The sequence below is a fragment of the Canis aureus genome, chromosome 34 (assembly GCF_053574225.1).
Source record: "Canis aureus isolate CA01 chromosome 34, VMU_Caureus_v.1.0, whole genome shotgun sequence".
NCBI lineage: Eukaryota > Metazoa > Chordata > Mammalia > Carnivora > Canidae > Canis > Canis aureus.
Window position 1 is genome coordinate 14,566,430 of NC_135644.1, and position 17,793 is coordinate 14,584,222.

Sequence of the window (17,793 nt, forward strand, 5' to 3'; positions counted from 1 at the left end):
AGAAGCCCTTCTGAGCTAAAGTGTATGTTTTCTTTCATTTAGTAAAGACTTTTGCTATTTTTTCCTTTTCAAGTGGACTTTCAAATTCTTTGGTTCTCAGAGTTTGAACTTCACATTGTTCTTTTGAGCATACTGCACAGAACTACAGCAAAGATGACAAATGTCTAAATTCTTTCAAGTAGTATCAATATGATTTAATTATATTAGTTTCACTTTGCTTTGCTTTAAGAAAAATAAATTAGATAATGTGTTTAAATGCCATACCACAATATTATTTACTATTAGGATATTTAATTGTATATGAGCCCATATCTAAGCACAAATGAAAATTGCATAGTTATGTAGTTAGTACGTTACAGTGCCTTATCCATTTATTAAAGGTAGGTAAGTACTTACCTAAGTCATAATTGTGACAGGAACAATAAGCTGTAATTTAAAAGGTCATTCTTTAGTGAGTCTTACTTTATTTTTATGCTATCTAGTTCATATATATTTTCCACTGGGGTCATATGAGATTTTTAAAAGATAGCCATAAACTTTTTATCTCTTACCAGGCTTGGGATAAAAGGGATTCAGGCATTCCTAGTCTGAGATCAATATGTTGTAAATAATCCCAGGAAATACCCTGCTTAGGTGTCCTAAAATATTCCAATGTAAGAGGAAAACTTCATAAATTAGAATCCTCATACAAATATTACCAATGGTACTATACAAATTGGAGTGAGAAATAGAATAGGTTAGGGAAGATGATTTCACATCAGGTGGGCTTAAAGGTGTCTTCACTGGAGGGCTCAAAGACATGTTCTCTGAAATATATGCGCTATTAACAATTATATGTTTGGACTCCCTGCAAACTGAAATGATTGTAGATAATAGAAAAAGTCAAGCATAATACTCAAATTTTAATGGAAAAGGGAGGAACTGGAAGATCACACTTTGGTTAGTCTTCTTCTTTGAAATACTATGGTGTTAATCTTTGAAAAGCACTAACAACCAAAAAAACCCCAAACAACAACAAAACCCCTTAATTTACAAGTCCACGGAGGGCGGCCACATATCTATCATCCAACATGGATTTGTGAAAAGCAATCTTGCTAAATAAACTTATTTTACTCCTTAAATAAATGGCAAAAAAGAAGTGTAATAGTAGATTTGGTTAGATATACAATCATTGATGACCCTATGCAAAATTGTGATTTAGAGAAAATTCAATTATCTTCTCCAGGTATTGTTTAATATATCCAGATTACTCATAGATTTGTACTTGCCACATACATACAATTGCAAATTCTGATTCATTCACTTAACATTATATCATAAACCACATACTCCTATTTCTTTTATGTGAGCAGGTTACTAAGGAATCTGAACTTGGTTGGGGTAAGAACTAAAATGCTTTCTTTTTTTCTAGACATTGTTCCACTATACTATGTTCCCCCAGGATAGATTCCATCCTTTTCTGGTCTTCTAAGTTATTCAAAATCTAGCCGAACCTAGTTAAACTTCAGTGTTTTAAAACCTCCTCCATTGCTATTTAGCCTTGTAGCCACAGGGACTTGAAATGAAGAAGGGAGTATAGTCAATTTTTCACTCATTCTTCTTCTCCAAACCTAAAGATTGGGTTGTGGAATGTATGGTTCTAGGATATTTTTTCTTCTTTCCTTCTTAAGGCAAACTCTTCTGGGGTTGGGAACTTAGAAGTAGGACTAGAGAAGAGACAAATCTTGCTACTTGCTACACTCTATGTTTTCGTCATCTCTGCTTTTCCAGTTGACATTGGTTGCCATTAATGCCCTTACTGTTTCTCACATGGCATGCATTCTTAATTTATTCAGTGAGTTAAAAGGGGCATCCATTTTGTGCCAATTCCCTGAAAAGAAAACTCTGGCTCTTCACTGCTTGTATCTCCTTTGTTAGGAGGCCTCCCTTTAGAATGGAATACTGCAAAAGCAATTCAAGTTGCCATATCTTCCTAGTGTCATTTGACCTGTAAGAAATTCACATATCATCTCTTCTGTGACAATCAATGTCCTCAACATAATGGGCACACATAGACCTATCAGCCATCATATCATCACAGGATAATGAGATTTAAAATGTTAGCCAATGCCAACGCCCTTTATTTATTTTTAAAAATATTTTATTTATTTATTTATTTATTTATTTATTTATTTATTTATTTGAAAGAGAGAGAGAGAAAGAGAGAGGGGGAGGGAACACGAGCAGGGGGAGCAGCAGTGGGAGAGAGAAAGAGAGAAAATCCAGAGCAGGCTCCATGCTCGACAGAGGGCTGGATCTCAAGACCCAAGATCATGATCTGAGCCAAAATCAAGAGTCAGATGCTCAACTGACTGAGCCACCCAGGCACCCCTCAGTGTCCTGATCTTTGAAAAAGAGCTAACATGAGATAACCCTACTTTACATGATTGTTTTGAGGATAGATTCATATTAAGTGCTTAAGAGATTGTCTGATACATAGTAAGTATTCAATAATAAATTTTAGTTATTATGAGCATATTATGCATAACATGCATCAGTATTTTGTGAATTTGGTTAGCTTAAGTGATCTTTGGGTCATTTATAAAATGATTTCTGACCTCTGGAACCGATCACCAAATAAGCGACTTTACCACATTAGGCCTTTTTTTGTAAGGCAGTTTGCCCTCGGTGATCATGCCTCTCTATCTTATTATGCCCTTTAAACTCAATGATTTTTAAAGATTTCTCCAGTTTGCCTGTTTCTTTATCTGTGCTTACATGTCTATGTTTTCATCTCAATTTAATGTCTTATAAGAAACACTTATTCAGGGATGCCGGGGTGGCTCAGGGGTTGAGCATCTGCCTTTGGCTCAGGGTGTGATCCCAGAGTCCTCTCTCTCTGTGTCCTTCATGAATAAATAAATAAAATCTTAAAAAAAAAAAGAAAAGAAGCACTTATTCTTAAAAAGGAAAGTGATGGGGACAAAAGATGATTTATGAAGATGGTTTTCCTCAGAGGTGTGAATGTATTCTTTAATCAAACATTTTTATGGAGGACTGCTATATGGCTAACCCTGTGCTAATTGCTACAGATACAGAGATTTTTTTTAGAAGATTTTATTCATTAATTAATGAGACACACACACACACACACACACACACACACACACGCAGAGAGAGGGAGAGAGAGAGGCAGAGACACAAGCAGAGGGAGAAGCAGGCTCCTTGCAGGGAGCCCGACGTGGGACTCGATTCTGGGTCTCCAGGATCAGGTCCTGGGCTGAAGGTGGCGCTAAGCCCCTGAGCCATCTGGGCTGCCCCCAGAGATTTTTGTTTTATCTTTTTCTCAATTACTTATAGTGAGCATCTATCACACTTAAGAATCTGTATGACTTCAAATTCTGTTGCAGTATTTTAAAACTGAGCCATGGGGAACCCTGGGTGGTGCAGCGGTTTAGCGCCTGCCTTTGGCCCAGGGCATGATCCTGGAGACCCCGGATCGAATCCCATGTCGGGCTCCCAGTGTATGGAGCCTGCTTCTCCCTCTGCATATGTCTCTGCCTCTCTCTCTCTCTCTCTCTCTGTGACTATCATAAATAAATAAAAAAATTTAAAAAAATAAAAAAATAAAATAAAATAAAACTGAGCCATGAAATCAATTCAGTATGTTAAGACCAGAATTAGAACAAAAGGAGAATAATACAGAATAATAAATACCAGAGTATGTTACGTGGAGCAAAGTTTGACATTGCTTCATGAAATTTTTATTTCAGTGTGTACTGGGGTGAGGTTGTGATTAAAAGTATGTATTTTGTGCTAGATAGGTCTGAGTCAATAAAGTTCGAAAGTCACCAGTGGAAAAGACATTAACCAAAAAGTGATTATAACAGCAATAAATACTATACACAGAGCAGAGCCTACTCCAGTCAGGGAAAGTGGGTGAAAGATTGTTTTCTGGAGAAGATTCTTGAGCTGTGTCTTAAAGAATAGGCAAATTGGAGTTAACGTGGAGTAAAATATTCTCAAAGGATTAGCATAAAGAAAATAGCACAAAAATCCTGTGACTAAAGGAACAAGTATAGTAGCAGCAAGACAGAAGATATAAGTAAGAAAAGGGAACAGTTTAAGAAGCTTCCACTCTTCACCATACTGAGGAGTTTGGATTTTGTATCGAAGTGACAAAATTTAATTTCTGTTTTAGATGGAACATTCAACAGCACTGTGGATAATGGATTTGAGGAGAGTGACAAGAGGCAGAAAGTAGAGAACTGGAGGCTTGGAGAACAATCAGGAGGCCTAATGAAGGCTATTATAATGAGGAGAAGAGATTTAAAAAGCACGGAAGGGATGGAAAACAAAGAACTGGGGACCTATTCAGATGTGAGGGGTAAGGAAGAGTCTGATACCCAGCTTTCTGGCTTGAATAACTAAGGCAATGCTAATAGTCTTCCCTTAGGAAGTATAAAAGTGCTAACGGAGGGCAGTGGTTGGTGGCTTGGTGGTTTAGTGCCGCCTTCAGCCCAGGGCCTGACCTGGAGACTTGGGATCGAGTCCCACATCAGGCTCCCTGCATGGAGCCTGCTTCTCTCTGTGTGTCTCTCATGAATAAATAAATAATAAAAGATATTTCTTAAAAAGTGCTAATGGATAGTGCTAGAGTGATCAGCTAGGAATAATCAGCAAACATTTAATTTGTACCTATATAGATCATGTCAGGCATTGAGATAAGTGTTACAACTGAGGGTATGGGTGAAGGAGGAAGGAAAGGGGAATAAGACATACTCCGCAAGGAACATAGAGAAATGGTAAATTCAAGAATAAGTGGTGAATTATGGTTTCCATGAAACTTTCTGTATATCATCTAGCTTGAACTGATTTTTTCATTTTCTAAACCTGTATTACATAAATTTACTACACAGTTAAAGCATACGTATTGTATATGAATTATTTTCTTATGTTTTATCTTCCTAATACATTGTAAGATCTTTATAAAGAGGGATAATTGGGCAGCGTGGGTGGCTTAGCATTTTAGCGCTGCCTTCAGCACAGGGCCTGATCCTGAGGACCTGGGATCAAGTCCTGTGTCAGGCTCCCTGCGTGGAGCCTGCTTCTCCCTCTGCCTGTGTCTCTGCCTCTCTCTCTCTCTCTCTCTCTCTCTCTCTATGTCTCTCATGAATAAATAAATAAAATCTTTAAAAAAAAAGAGGAAAAAATAAAAATAAAGAGAGATAATTATGTTCCCTTCATATTTCCTACTTATTGGTATCAATAATAAAGGACATACCACATCTAAGAGATGGATTACAATTTCATAGCCATATAGAATTGTGTATGATAAAATACCATACCACCCCTTCAAGGTTCTTTTTTTTTTTTTAGGATTTTTATTTATTCATTCATGAGAGAGACACACACACACTGAGAGAGAGAGAGAGAGAGAGAGAGAGAGAGACGCAGAGACACAGGCAGAAGGAGAAGCAGGCTCTATGCAGGGAGCCCTACGTGGGACTCGATCCTGGGACCCCAGGATCAGGCCCTGGACTGAGGATGGTGCCAAACCGCCGAGCCACCTGGGCTGCCCTTCAAGGTTCTTTAGTATGTTTAAGGAGAGGGAGATTTGACCATCTGCTATTGAGCATTTGCCCCTCATTACCACTCATCATATCATGGGGTATACTCACTTAGCTTCTGTTTCCCATCTAGAACTCTGAGGCTATGTTTGATGAAATGATATTGTTATCTGCCACATGGATCTCAGTGAAAAGTTGATAGGAGGAAAGCACATTTCCCATTACTCTGCTTTCATTTTCTTCCACACCACCAATACAAAACCTGTGTATATATATATACATATATATGTACATATATACATATATATGTATGTATATAAAATGCTTTGTTGAAGAGTTGGGGATGATTAAATGAAGTATAATTGCTAACTCCCTATTTTATTCTCCATCCCTATCCTGTGGACCATCCAGGTAAACCTACTCATACAGGATGATCGAAGAACAGGGTAAGCAAATAGTAACTGTTTCTATGGCTTCTTTCCAAGTACTGATAGTAAGGAATAATACATCTACAGGGAAGACCATGTAGATGTGCTACCCCATGATTTTTTCCAATGCTTACTTGACCAGAATCAGGGAAGAAGTAGCAGTATTACCCAGAAACTTCCTTCCTCAGAATTGTAAGCTGTAGTTAGCTGTTTCATATGTAAGTTTATTCTTATCCTTTCTGGCATCTTTTACAGTACAGAGACATAATGTCATTGTCCTCTTATGACCTAACTCTTAATTCCTGTTTATTTCATTTTCATGTAGTTTTTCCTTATTATATAGTCATTACCTTAAGGTGGTATTCTGTTGTCAGGAATATGCAGAGTATAACTTTGAGACCTTAAACAATTCTTGGTTTGGTTCCTTCTGTGTTCTCAATTTTGTCTTCTTCTGATTAAAAGAATGTCATCATTCCACAGTTCTACCCACTTTTCCTTCTTGATTTGTCTCTTTCCAGAAGGTGTAACTCTCCAAAATCTAGCTGTTTTATACTGTTCTTCAGAACTTTCTAACTTAAACTCCCTGATTATTTGATCAGTAGAATTCAATACTGGTCAATAATATATTATTTCTTCATAGTAATTCTTCAGAAGTTTATTTTTATGCATATCCCAGTTCCTAGCTTTCTTGTCTTGAGGGCTGTGGCCCTCCCTTCCTCAGTGAGTCCTTTCTTTAGGTCTCTCACTACAAATCTGCCCATTGCAGGATCATTCCCACCAAAGTCTTTGAGTTTCTCCTTTTTTTTTTTTTTCCCATAGAGACCAGCTAGAGAGAGAGGCAGAGACACAGGCAGAGGGAGAAGCAGGTACCATGCAGGGAGCCCGATGTGGGACTCGATCCCGGGTCTCCAGGATCACGCCCTGGGCTGCAGACGGCGCTAAACCGCTGCGCCACCGGGGCTACCCTCTCCTTTTTTTTTTTTTTTTTTTTTTTTTTAAGATTTCTATCTATCTATCTATCTATCTATCTATCTATCTATCTATCTATCTATCGTCTATTCATGAGAGACACAGAGAAAGGCAGAGATATAGGCAGAGGGAGGAGAAGCAGGCTCCATGTAAGAGCCCAATATGGGACTCGTTCCCAAAACTCAGGATCACGGCCTGCGCCAAAGGCAGACACTCAGTAGCTTGAGCCACCCAAGTGTCCCAGTCTTAGAGTTTCTCAGTCTATATTTATGTTCTGGTGTAGATAAGCAGAAGAGTTCCAGGGTAGACTTTAGATTCTAAGTCTGGTAACTTCCAAGATTTCTGTCAGTATGTTACACAGATAAACTTCCACATGGGGTGCCTGGGTGGCTCAGTCTATCAAGCATCCAACTCTTGAGTTTGGCTCAGGTCATGATCTTGGGATCCTGAGGTCATGCTCTGCACTGGGCATGGAGCCTGCTTGAGATTTTGTCTCTCTCCCTCTACCCCTCCCCAGATCCCACTCTCACACTCTCTATATTTCCCTCTAAAAAACAAAAACAAAAACAAAACCCCAAAAAAACCAAACACGTAAAGCAACTTATACTTCCTCAAGTTTTCCTGTGGCTAGCTATTAGATCCAAGAAACACAAACACACAAACACAGCTCCCAAGAACATATAATTACTGTCTAAATCCATATTAAGGAGAATATTTTTTCCTCAGTTCGACGTAGCTTTCAGATTCCCCTGCCTATAATAGAGATTATTTGTCAAGCAGTTTCGGTTTCCTTTCCCTACTCTCCAACAAGGCACAGTGGCCTAACATTATTTAAAAGCAAGTCCCATTACAATTTCTAGACAAACAACAGAATTATGTACCTGAGAATAACCATCTTTAGTAATGCAAAGATCCAGCACAGTTTTCTGTAATGTCTTATTATGAAAAATTTCAAACATATGGAAAAATTGAAAGAATTTTTACAATGAATTCCCATATATCCCTCAGTTAAATATGAAATATCTTTCTCCCTCTCTCCTCCTCATTCATCTATCATCTATCCATTCATCCATCCATCTCTATCCATTCATTAGTCTTATTTCTTTTATGTATTTCAGAGTAAATTTAAGATACTAGTACTTTCCCCCCTATATACTGCATTAGCTTGAATGATTCAATATTCACAGATCTTTTCTTTTGAGGAAAAATTTGCACATGGTAAAATATATAAACCTTAAGTATACATTCCCAAGTTTTGGAAAATACACATACCTGGAATCTAAACCCTTAGCAAGACATAGACTATTGTCATCACTCCAGATAGTTCCCTGAATTCCTCTCTTCCAGAAAACATGGTTCTTTTTTTTTTTAATGTCTTATTATTTATTCATGAGAGACAGAGAGAGAGATGCAGGCTCCATGCAGGGAGCCCGACGTGGGACTCGATCCCGGGTCTCCAGGGTCAGGCCCTGGGCTGAAGGCGGCGCTAAACCACCGAGCCACCCAGGCTGCCAACATGGTTCTTTTTACATGATTTAATTTTGTTTGCTCTAGAACTTTACATAAATGTAATCACATAATATATGCCCTTTTGCACTGTATAATTCCACGTAAGGCTTCTTTCACTTAGCACGATACTTTTAAGACTCATCCATGTTGTATCAGTAATTTGCCCTTTGTAAAGAATTCCTCAGTAGTGGGCAGCCCAGGTGGCTGGCTCAGTAGTTTAGCGCCGCCTTCCGCCCTGGGTGTGATCCCAGAGACCAGGGATCGAGCCCCACATAGGGCTCCCCGCATGGGGCCTGCTTCTCCCTTTGCCTGTGTCTCTGCCTCTCTCTTTCTCTCCCTCTCTCTGTGTGTCTCTCATGAATAAATAAATAAAATCTTAAAAAAAAAAAAAAAAAGAATTCCTGAGTAGTATTACATTCTGTAGATATACCATAGTTTATCCATTCTCCAATTGATAGAAACCTGGGTTATTTCTAGTTTTTGACTTTAATGAATAAAGTGACCATGAACATTCTTGTACAAGTCTTTTTATCCACACATATTTTCACTTCTCTTGGGTAAATGCCAAAAGATAGAATTGCTGGGTCATAGTGTAGGTGTATGTTTAGTTTTATAAGAACCTGCTAGATCGTTTTCCAAAGTGATTATACCATTTTACACTCCCACAACAGTGCATGAGAGCTCTGGTTGTTCCACATCCTTGCCAGCATCTGTTTTCAGTCTTTTTAATTTTAGCCATTCTAGTGGGTGTGTAGTGCTATCTTTTTACTGTGATTTAATTTGCATTTCCCTGACGGCTAATCATGTTATGCGGTTTTCATGTGCTTATTGGCCATTTGTGCATCTTCTTTTGTGAAGTATTTGTTCAAATCTTTTGCCCATTTTTAAACTAGGTAACTAGGTTGCTTATTTATCATTGAGTTTTGGAAGTTCCTTATATTTTGGGATATCGATCCTTTGTTGTATATGTGGTGTTTTTTTTAAAGATTTTATTTGTTCATGAGAGACACAGAGAGAGAGGCAGAGACACAGGCAGAGAGAGAAGCAGGCTCCATGCAGGGAGCCCGACGTGGGACTCGATCCCGGGACTCCAGGATCACGCTCTGGGCTGAAGGCAGACGCCTAACCGCTGAGGCACCCGGGCATCCCGTATATGTGTTTTTTAAAAAATATTTTATTTATTTATTTAAGGGAAAAGGAGAGCAAGAAAGGGAATGAGTCGGAGGGGGTACTGGCAGAGGTAGAGGGAGAAGCAGGCTCCCCACTGAGCTGGAGCCTACCGACATGGGGCTCTGATCCTAGGAACCTGGGATCATGACCTGAGCCGAAAGCAGATATTTAATCAACTGAGCCACCCAGGCACCCTGTTGTATATATGTTTTGCCAATTTTTCTCCCAGAGACTATGGTTTGCCTATTCATTTTCTTAATGCTGTTGTTTGATGAGTACAAATTTTAACTTTAGAAAAAAAAATTTAATTTTAGTGCAATCTAATTTATCAATTTCTTAATTTATGGTTATTACTTTTAATGTCCTGACTAAAAATCCTTTACCTACCTTTGAGTCACTAAAATATTCTCTTATGTTTTCTTTTTTTTTTTAAGATTTTTATTTATTTATTCATGAGGAACACATTGAGAGAGACAGGCAAGAGACACAGGCAGAGGGAGAAGCAGGCTCCTTGCGGGGAGCCCGATGTGGGACTTGATCCTGGGTCTCCAGGATCACGCCCTGGGCTGAAGGCGGCGTTAAACCACTGAGCCACCCGGGCTGACCTTGGTGCAATTTTTAAAGTGAAAATTTTTCCTTTATTTTGGCTGAGATCCCAAGCATCCTTCCTTGTTGACCTCTAAGTAGAAGGGAGGCAAAAACCAGATCCAAGTAAATCCCCAGGGATTGGGTAGAGGTGGGCAGCTCAGGGATTGAGCAGAATGATTATGTCCCAGTTATATACTTTTGATTGGAATAGGACTATGTGGCAACCCACAGATTTTTTTTACCCAATTATTATATAAAGCTGTCTTGGCCTTTGGTACATGCAGAAGGTTTTGGTATCATTCAACTTTATTCACTGAAAAAAAAAAAAAGAATAATAGTAGTTGCCACAGTCAAGTATTCTTCATGCTTTAGGAATCATGCTATTTAATTTTCTTGTATTTCCTATAGTTGGAATAGTGAGTTTAGTGCAAACACGAGGCACTCAATAAATTATTAGCTATAATTGGGCTCATTCTTCATCATGACATTAGAGTGTTAAAAGAAGCATTAAAGTTCATCTAGTTTAATCCTCCATCTCATCATAAGGTTTTCCACTAAATATTAGCTTACACATGATTACTATATGATAGGGCCTTCACAGACTTAAACATCTAGAGCAGCTCATTCCATGAATTCCTTCCAAAATCCATTGAAAAGAAAACTGTAATTGCCTCCACAAGGGGATAAAGAAGACTGTGGTCCAAATATAAGATCACTGTCATCCCCATCACATAATTTATAGGACAGTCAGACAATGAGGAAGAGCAGTTTAGGAAGACATAACTGCAAAAGTACAACTATTTCGTCTGATTTTTGATACTTCATTCTTCCCTCTCCACCAAGAGATTTTATTTCAATTAGATCAAATGCTCATAGAGGGAGTGTAATACTTGTACAGTATAGAGAAGTCCTAAAATGCCTAATTTATTTAGTGTCTACAAGTGGTTTGGGTTGATTTTGAAGTCTGCCTACCAACTAGAACATAATTTGTGCAAACTTGGACACTTAACCCTTCATATTTCTCCCTAGCCTGCACCATGCCATTTCCCCATATAGACTCTTAGCAAGGAAGGAGTTAAAAGCACATCTTATAAAATTGTAAGTTTTCTAATATTTCAATAGAATAAAAAGAACCATTTTATGATTCTATTAGGCCAAGACCAATATATACTTAAAAGTTCCAGATGTTCAAATGTTTTGTGTGTGTGTGTGCCAGTCAGATATCATGCTATTTATTTCCAATATTTTAAGTGAGCTTCATCTTGATAGGTGTAAAATGCAGCTTATTCCTCATTATAATGATGATGTATGTACTTTTAACCTAGGAAGAGCTTCATTCCTGGTTTAATTAGTCAGTGATATCCTAATGCTCTTCTAAGTGTTAATATACCACCTGGATTTACTTCTTGCAAGATGATATCCATAGTAGCTGTGTGGGATATGGAAACAAGAACAAATATGTATTCATGTCAGTGAAATAATCGGAGGAGGTTAGAATATAAACAGAAATAGTATGTTATTAAAGATAGAAGGAGGACCAGGAGTTGTGGCAGGATAGGCTCATTGGAAATTGCCTCTTGTTTTAATTATTATATTCTAGTTTATTAAGACACTAGGTATTAGCATAGTTCTGACTTTCACCCACAGAGTGACTGACTGGTTTCAAATTAATATGATGTAAGCTGCTTGGGAGTTAGAAACATGTTTCTGTGCGTTTGTCTAGGAAACCCATATTTTGGGTTTGCATCTGGGATAATAAAATAATTTCATAGGCAACAACTTCACAAGCATATTTAAATTCCCAGCTCAAACTACATATTGAATCTTTTATGAAGCCAATTCTAAAAAGTGACTATTAATGGCAATATATTTGCAACTAGACTTTTAGACTTTAACTTCTAACTTTACATTCTGAAAGTTCATTCACTATAGACTGTTTTAATTATCAAGTTTTTTAAAAAAGATTTTATTTATTCATGAGAGATACAGAGAGAGAGAGAGAGAGAGAAAGAGAGAGAGGCAGAGACACAGGCAGAGGGAAAAGCAGGCTCCATGCAGGGAGCGGGACATGGGACTCGATCCTGGGTCTCCAGGATAATGCCCTGGGCCGAAGGTGGCGCAAAGCCGCTGAGCCACCCGGGCTGCCCTAATTATTGAGTTTTTTAACTTATAGTTGTTTCATAGTTTTAAAATTATTTTTTGTTTACAAATGTCATTTGCAATTTAAGGAAAGAGTTATAAATTACTTTATCGGCAAGTAATTTTAAAAAACTGGGAAGTTTTGAACTATTTCTACCACTTTTTCCCAAATACATTGTGAATCTTATTTGACAGGTTTGTCTTTTGATGCCCCATTAAATAATAAGTTTTCCATTAACCCTGCTCATCTGTTCTAATTTGTTTCAACTTTTTTTTTTTTAAGATTTTATTTATTTATTCATGAGAGACTAGGGAGAGGCAGAGTCATAGGTAGAGAGAGAAGCAGGCTCCCTTCAGGAAGCCTGATGCAGGACTCGATCCCAGGACCCCAGGATCACGAGGTGAGCCAAAGGCAGACGTTTAACTACTGAGCCACCCAGGTGCCCCTGTTTCAACTATTGGTAATACTATTTGTCAATCATTATAACAGAAGGGTAGATTGCAAAGCTTTTCAGAGTAGGAGCTCTAACTCATAGACTTTTGTATTCCTTTAAATACTTATTTCCTTATAGAATATAACGTAAATACCTTTGTCTATTTTATTATTATATTTGGACAGAAAAAAATCTAGCAAAATCCAACTTTATTTAGGGTAGCTGAGCTTTTCTACTTTCTCTGTATCAGTCTTTATTTATTTTAAAGATTTTATTTATTCATTCATGAGAGACACAGAGAGAGAGAGAAGCAGAGACACAGGCAGTGGAAGAAGCAGGGTCCATGCAGGGAGCCCAATGTGGGACCTGATCCCAGGACTCCAGGATCATGCCCTGGGCCAAAGGCAGGCACTAAACTGCTGAGCCACCCAGGGATCCCCATATCAGTTTTATTTAGTTTAAAAAAATTTTTTTTAAGATTTTATTTATTTATTCATGAGAGACACAGAGAGAGAGAGGCAGAGACACAGGCAGAGGGAGAAGCAGGCTCCCTGCAGGGAGCCCAATGTGGGACTTGATCCTGGGACTCCAGGATCACACCCTGGACCAAAGGCAGGTGCTAAACCCTGAGCCACCCAGGCGTCCCTAGTTTTAAATTAATACATAATCTCCATTGCAACTAGATTGGCACCAGTGAAGCTCTTGGACTTGCTCAAAGATCATCTATTTTTTAAGGTATATATATATGTATTTTAATAATATATATAAATTTATGTATTTTATACATATATATTTTAGGGTGTATATATATAGCATGTATATATAAATTATATATGTATATATGTACATACATATACATATATTTTTTTTCAAAGGTAGGCTTTTTTATTTTTTTAAAGATTTATTTATTTGAGAGAGAGAGAGCCTAACCAGGAGAGGCAGAGGGACTCTCAAGCCAACTTGGTGGATTCGATCTCACGACCCTGAGATTAGCCCTGAGCTGAAACTAAGAGTTAGAAGCTTAACTGACTGCACGACCCTGGCGCCCCTCAGCTATTTTTTATTCAAGAAAATTTTCATTGTGGCTTGGTGCTTATACCTAGAAATTATTGTGGTGGGCTCTGTTTAAATGTGATGTTTTCCTCTGTGGGAGGAAGTGGTGAATCTGACTGTAAATTTTCATTCCAACAATATAGATTTGGTCAGCAACATGTTTCAATAGGAAATAATTCTTTTATTTTAAGTGTCTTCCTTTCCCTTGACTACTTTTATTCAAACTGAGGAACTTTGACCTACTAAATAGACATTCTTCCCTTAATGTAAAATAAACATCTTGAGATTCCTACTTAGAGAAACTTCATGAAATAAGAGAGCAAAGTGCCAGGGGCATAAGGTGCTAGAACAAACTATGAATTTGTAAATCCTTAAATCCAGTAACATTGTTAAAAGAACTTTGAGGGAATGAATCCCTGGGTGGCTCAGCGGTTTAGCGCTTGTCTTTGGCCCAGAGCGTGATCCTGGAGTCCCAAGATCCAGTCCCACATCAGGATCCCTGCAATGGAGCCTGCTTCTCCTCTGTCTGTGTCTCTGCCTCTCTCTCTCTCTCTCTCATAAATAAATAAATAAATCTTAAAAAAAGAACTTTGAACAAACTGAATAAATAGATGTAATAGTTAATTCAACTGCAGCAAGAAAACTCATTATAGGGGGATCCCTGGGTGGCTCAGCGGTTTAGCGCCTGCTCTTGGCCCAGGGCTGATCCTGGAGTCCTAGGATCCAGTCCCACCTCAGGATCCCTGCGTGGAGCCTGCTTCTGTCTTTGCTTCTCTCTCTCTGTCCCTCATGAATGAATAAATAAATAAAATCTTTAAAAAAAGCTCATTATAATACTAGTAATATAGCATTCCTTATCAGTTTCTATTTGCCACGTTTCTTTCTTCTTTCTCTCTCTTTCTCTTTCTTTCTTTCTTTCTTTCTTTCTTTCTTTCTTTCTTTCTTTCTTTCTTCTTTCTTTCTTTCTCTTTCTCTTCTTTTCTTTTCTTTTCTTTTTGAACATTTTATTTATTTACTCATGAGAGACAGAGAGAGAGGCAGAGACAGAAGCAGGCTCCCTGTATGGAGCTGGACATGGGACTGGATTCCGGGTCTCCAGGATCACGCCCTGGACCGAAGGTGGCGCTAAACCGCTGAGCCACCCGGGCTGCCCTCTTTCCTTATTTTTATCAACTTGGATACTTAATACAAATATTATGACTAGTGAGACCGGAGAAAAGGGAAACCTTTTCTCAACATTCAACATTGGAAATGTGAAAGAGGGTGGAGAGGGATTACAGAGCTAAGTGAGATTAAGATAAATCTTACTTTGTTAGCCTTTTTTTTTAAATATACAAAAGTATGCCTGTAGTCACAAACAAACAAACAAAAAATATATATATATATTTAAGATTGGGATTTAGGGAAGCATTGACCATCTGTAAGGTACTAGAGATTAGGAAACTATATGTTATTTTTATATATTTTTTTTACAAGCTGGACTATATCTGGCGTGTAATAGATGCCCAGTAAATGTTCAGTGAATCAATCTGTGGTTCAATATAGTCACAATGGCCAAATTCAGTTTTAGAGACATTATTTTGGTTCAAGGTAGAGCTTCTACTTAGGCAGGGCTGGCAATGTTTATGTAGGAAGCATGTCGGGCCAGGATTCAGCACCAGCCGCGTGGAAGACAAATGGATTATTTTCCGTATGCACTTGTGCCCCACCTCACTGCACAAAGGATTTGGGCGATTAGGCGGAGTATGAAGTGAGCCTACCCATAAAGCTTTATAATACAAGGGTCACAAATATGTTAAGCATATTTATCTCATGCCAATCTAAGGACGTATTTATCACGTTACATTTCCTTAGGTTCCCCCCCAGAGTGCATGCCCCCCCATATTTTTTATTGTCAATATAGCTATTTGTTGTCATGAATTCATTTAATTGTCATCATCAACGGGGACACGCCGTTTGATCCGTCGAAACCTTGCTCAGTCTGGATCCCAAGCGCTCCGTGAAGTCTCCGGAGAAAACGACTTGGGCTGCAGGCGGTGCTCAAAGCCACACCCACACGAGGCCTTAGGAAACCTGGGGCTTTCCCGGCCGCGGCTCAGCTGCAGGCAGCCCCGCCGCGCCGGAATCCCGGGGCCTGCGCTCCAGGCTTCCCCGTGGGAGGCGCGAGCTCCTCCGCAGCGAGCGCGGCCCGGGCCCGGGTCCGGCTCCCCGCGGGCGGGGCCTCGCGCCCTCTTCCCGCCCCGCCCTGGGCTCATTTGCATAGGGACGCGCGCGGCGCCCGCCCTGGGCTCATTTGCATAGGGACGCGCGCGGCCCCGGCGAGCGGGGCGGGGGGGGGGCGGGCGCGGCCGGGGAGGCGGCGCGCGCGCGCCCTGACAGCTCGGCCCCGCTCGCTCACTCGCTCGTCCCCGGCTTCCGAGCACAGCATGGCGGTCAAGGTGACTCCCAACTCTCTGCCGCTGCCTTTATTGCATAAGAGGCGTTCTGGGGACCTTGCCTGCAGCCCCCCGCCGCTTACCATTTCCTCCGTTGCCTGTTCTTAGCTAGCGCGTCCTGGGGCTCCGGCTCGCGGGTGGGAGAGCTGCGTGGGGCTTGCACCGGAGGGAGAGGATGCCCGGCTGGGGGAGGGGAAGTAGGAGGGACTACGAGTTGGAGGGGCTTTTGGGGACCACGGGCCGGTGCGGGGGAGAGCTGTGCCCTGCCCTAGGCGCCCGGGAGCGTGAGCCCGGACTTGGGGGGGCATCGGAAAGGGAGTAGGAGGAAGTGGCACGTAAAGCCGAGGCCACCTAAGGCATCTGTATATTGCAGTGGGGGAGGGGGCGAGCGATTGAGTAATTCGGAGCTCCGGTGGGGCCGGGGCCGGGGGCGGTGGTTGGCACCGGTGCTGCAGGTGGCAGGATGTCGAGAGTGTTTGGAAACGTGGTAGCAGCTTTCGTATTTTAGGTTGGGTGGAGAAAGAGCGGAGACCATTATATTTCTGGATTGCGTTCCTTAGAGAAGAAAGGCTGCTAGGCCAGGCGATTAATTTGGGTGTTTCAACTTTCGTGTTGCCCCGTCCTTGCTGGGCCCTCTTGATTTGGAGGTGGGTGGTTGCCGTTGTGTTGCTAGTGGATGGGGAATGTAAGAGACTGATCCTCCCTGCCTCCCCTTTCCAGTCCGGAGGAAATCTGGTAGATTTGCTGTGTTAAGGTCTTCACACCTGTACTTCCTCGCCTCTGTAGTCGCAGAGCTCCGATTTGACAGGTGTTATCAGTATTAGCACTTTGGGTTTGTTTTAAACTAAATGCCCTTATAAAAGATAAGAGCATTGATTGTTAGCTTTGAAAACTCTAATCTGAAGAGATTATTTGGTCTCTGGTAAAGTATTAACTTGGCTTTTTTTTTTCCTTACAGGTGCAAACAACCAAGCGAGGTGATCCTCATGAGTTAAGAAACATATTCCTACAGGTAAATTGGCTTGTGTAGCATGTTCTTTTATAGGGACGAAATAGATGTAAACTTAGTGCTTTTCAGGCCTTAGCTTTTTTCATTTATTCTTAAAAACATGGATAGACAATATAGTTTATAATTATTAGGGTTTGAATACAGATTTTCCTTTTTATTAAGGTTTGATAAAATATTTTCCTCAAATTATTGTTTTTTTTTAAAACATGACTTAAAGCATATAAAGAGCACTAAAAAGAACTTCCAGCTTCCTATAAGCACTATGATCAAAATTATATTTCAAAATGTATTGCTCGTGTGTGATTACTAGGTATGGTGATTAAATTTCTTTCTTGAAAGTTGCAAGTTTATAGTTTTCCTCCTTATAAGCATTTATTTATGTAATTTGTTACAGAGCTAGGAATATTATAGTTATTGTTAATTTGTATGTGTCTTTTCTCCCTCTACTTACATTCATCAGCTTTTGGGGTTTTGTTACAAAATGCTACTGTCTGTGGTTCTTGCAAGGAT

The 17,793-nt window shown here is 39.8% G+C and overlaps 1 protein-coding gene across 4 annotated transcripts in view; it reads left to right on the forward strand.

Annotated features, from left to right (window-relative positions):
- The window catches only part of SLC25A12 (solute carrier family 25 member 12), a 204,614-nt gene that overhangs the window by 85,769 nt on the left and 101,052 nt on the right, over positions 1-17,793 (forward strand). For 2 of the 4 annotated variants that reach the window (XM_077883677.1, XM_077883676.1), the window contains exon 2: positions 17,233-17,286. In XM_077883677.1, the coding sequence (XP_077739803.1) occupies positions 17,233-17,286 (54 nt within the window). Of the gene's footprint in view, positions 1-16,171; positions 16,278-16,347; positions 16,412-17,232; positions 17,287-17,793 lie in introns of those variants that run through there. The other 2 variants (XM_077883678.1, XM_077883679.1) reach the window with 2 other exon arrangements.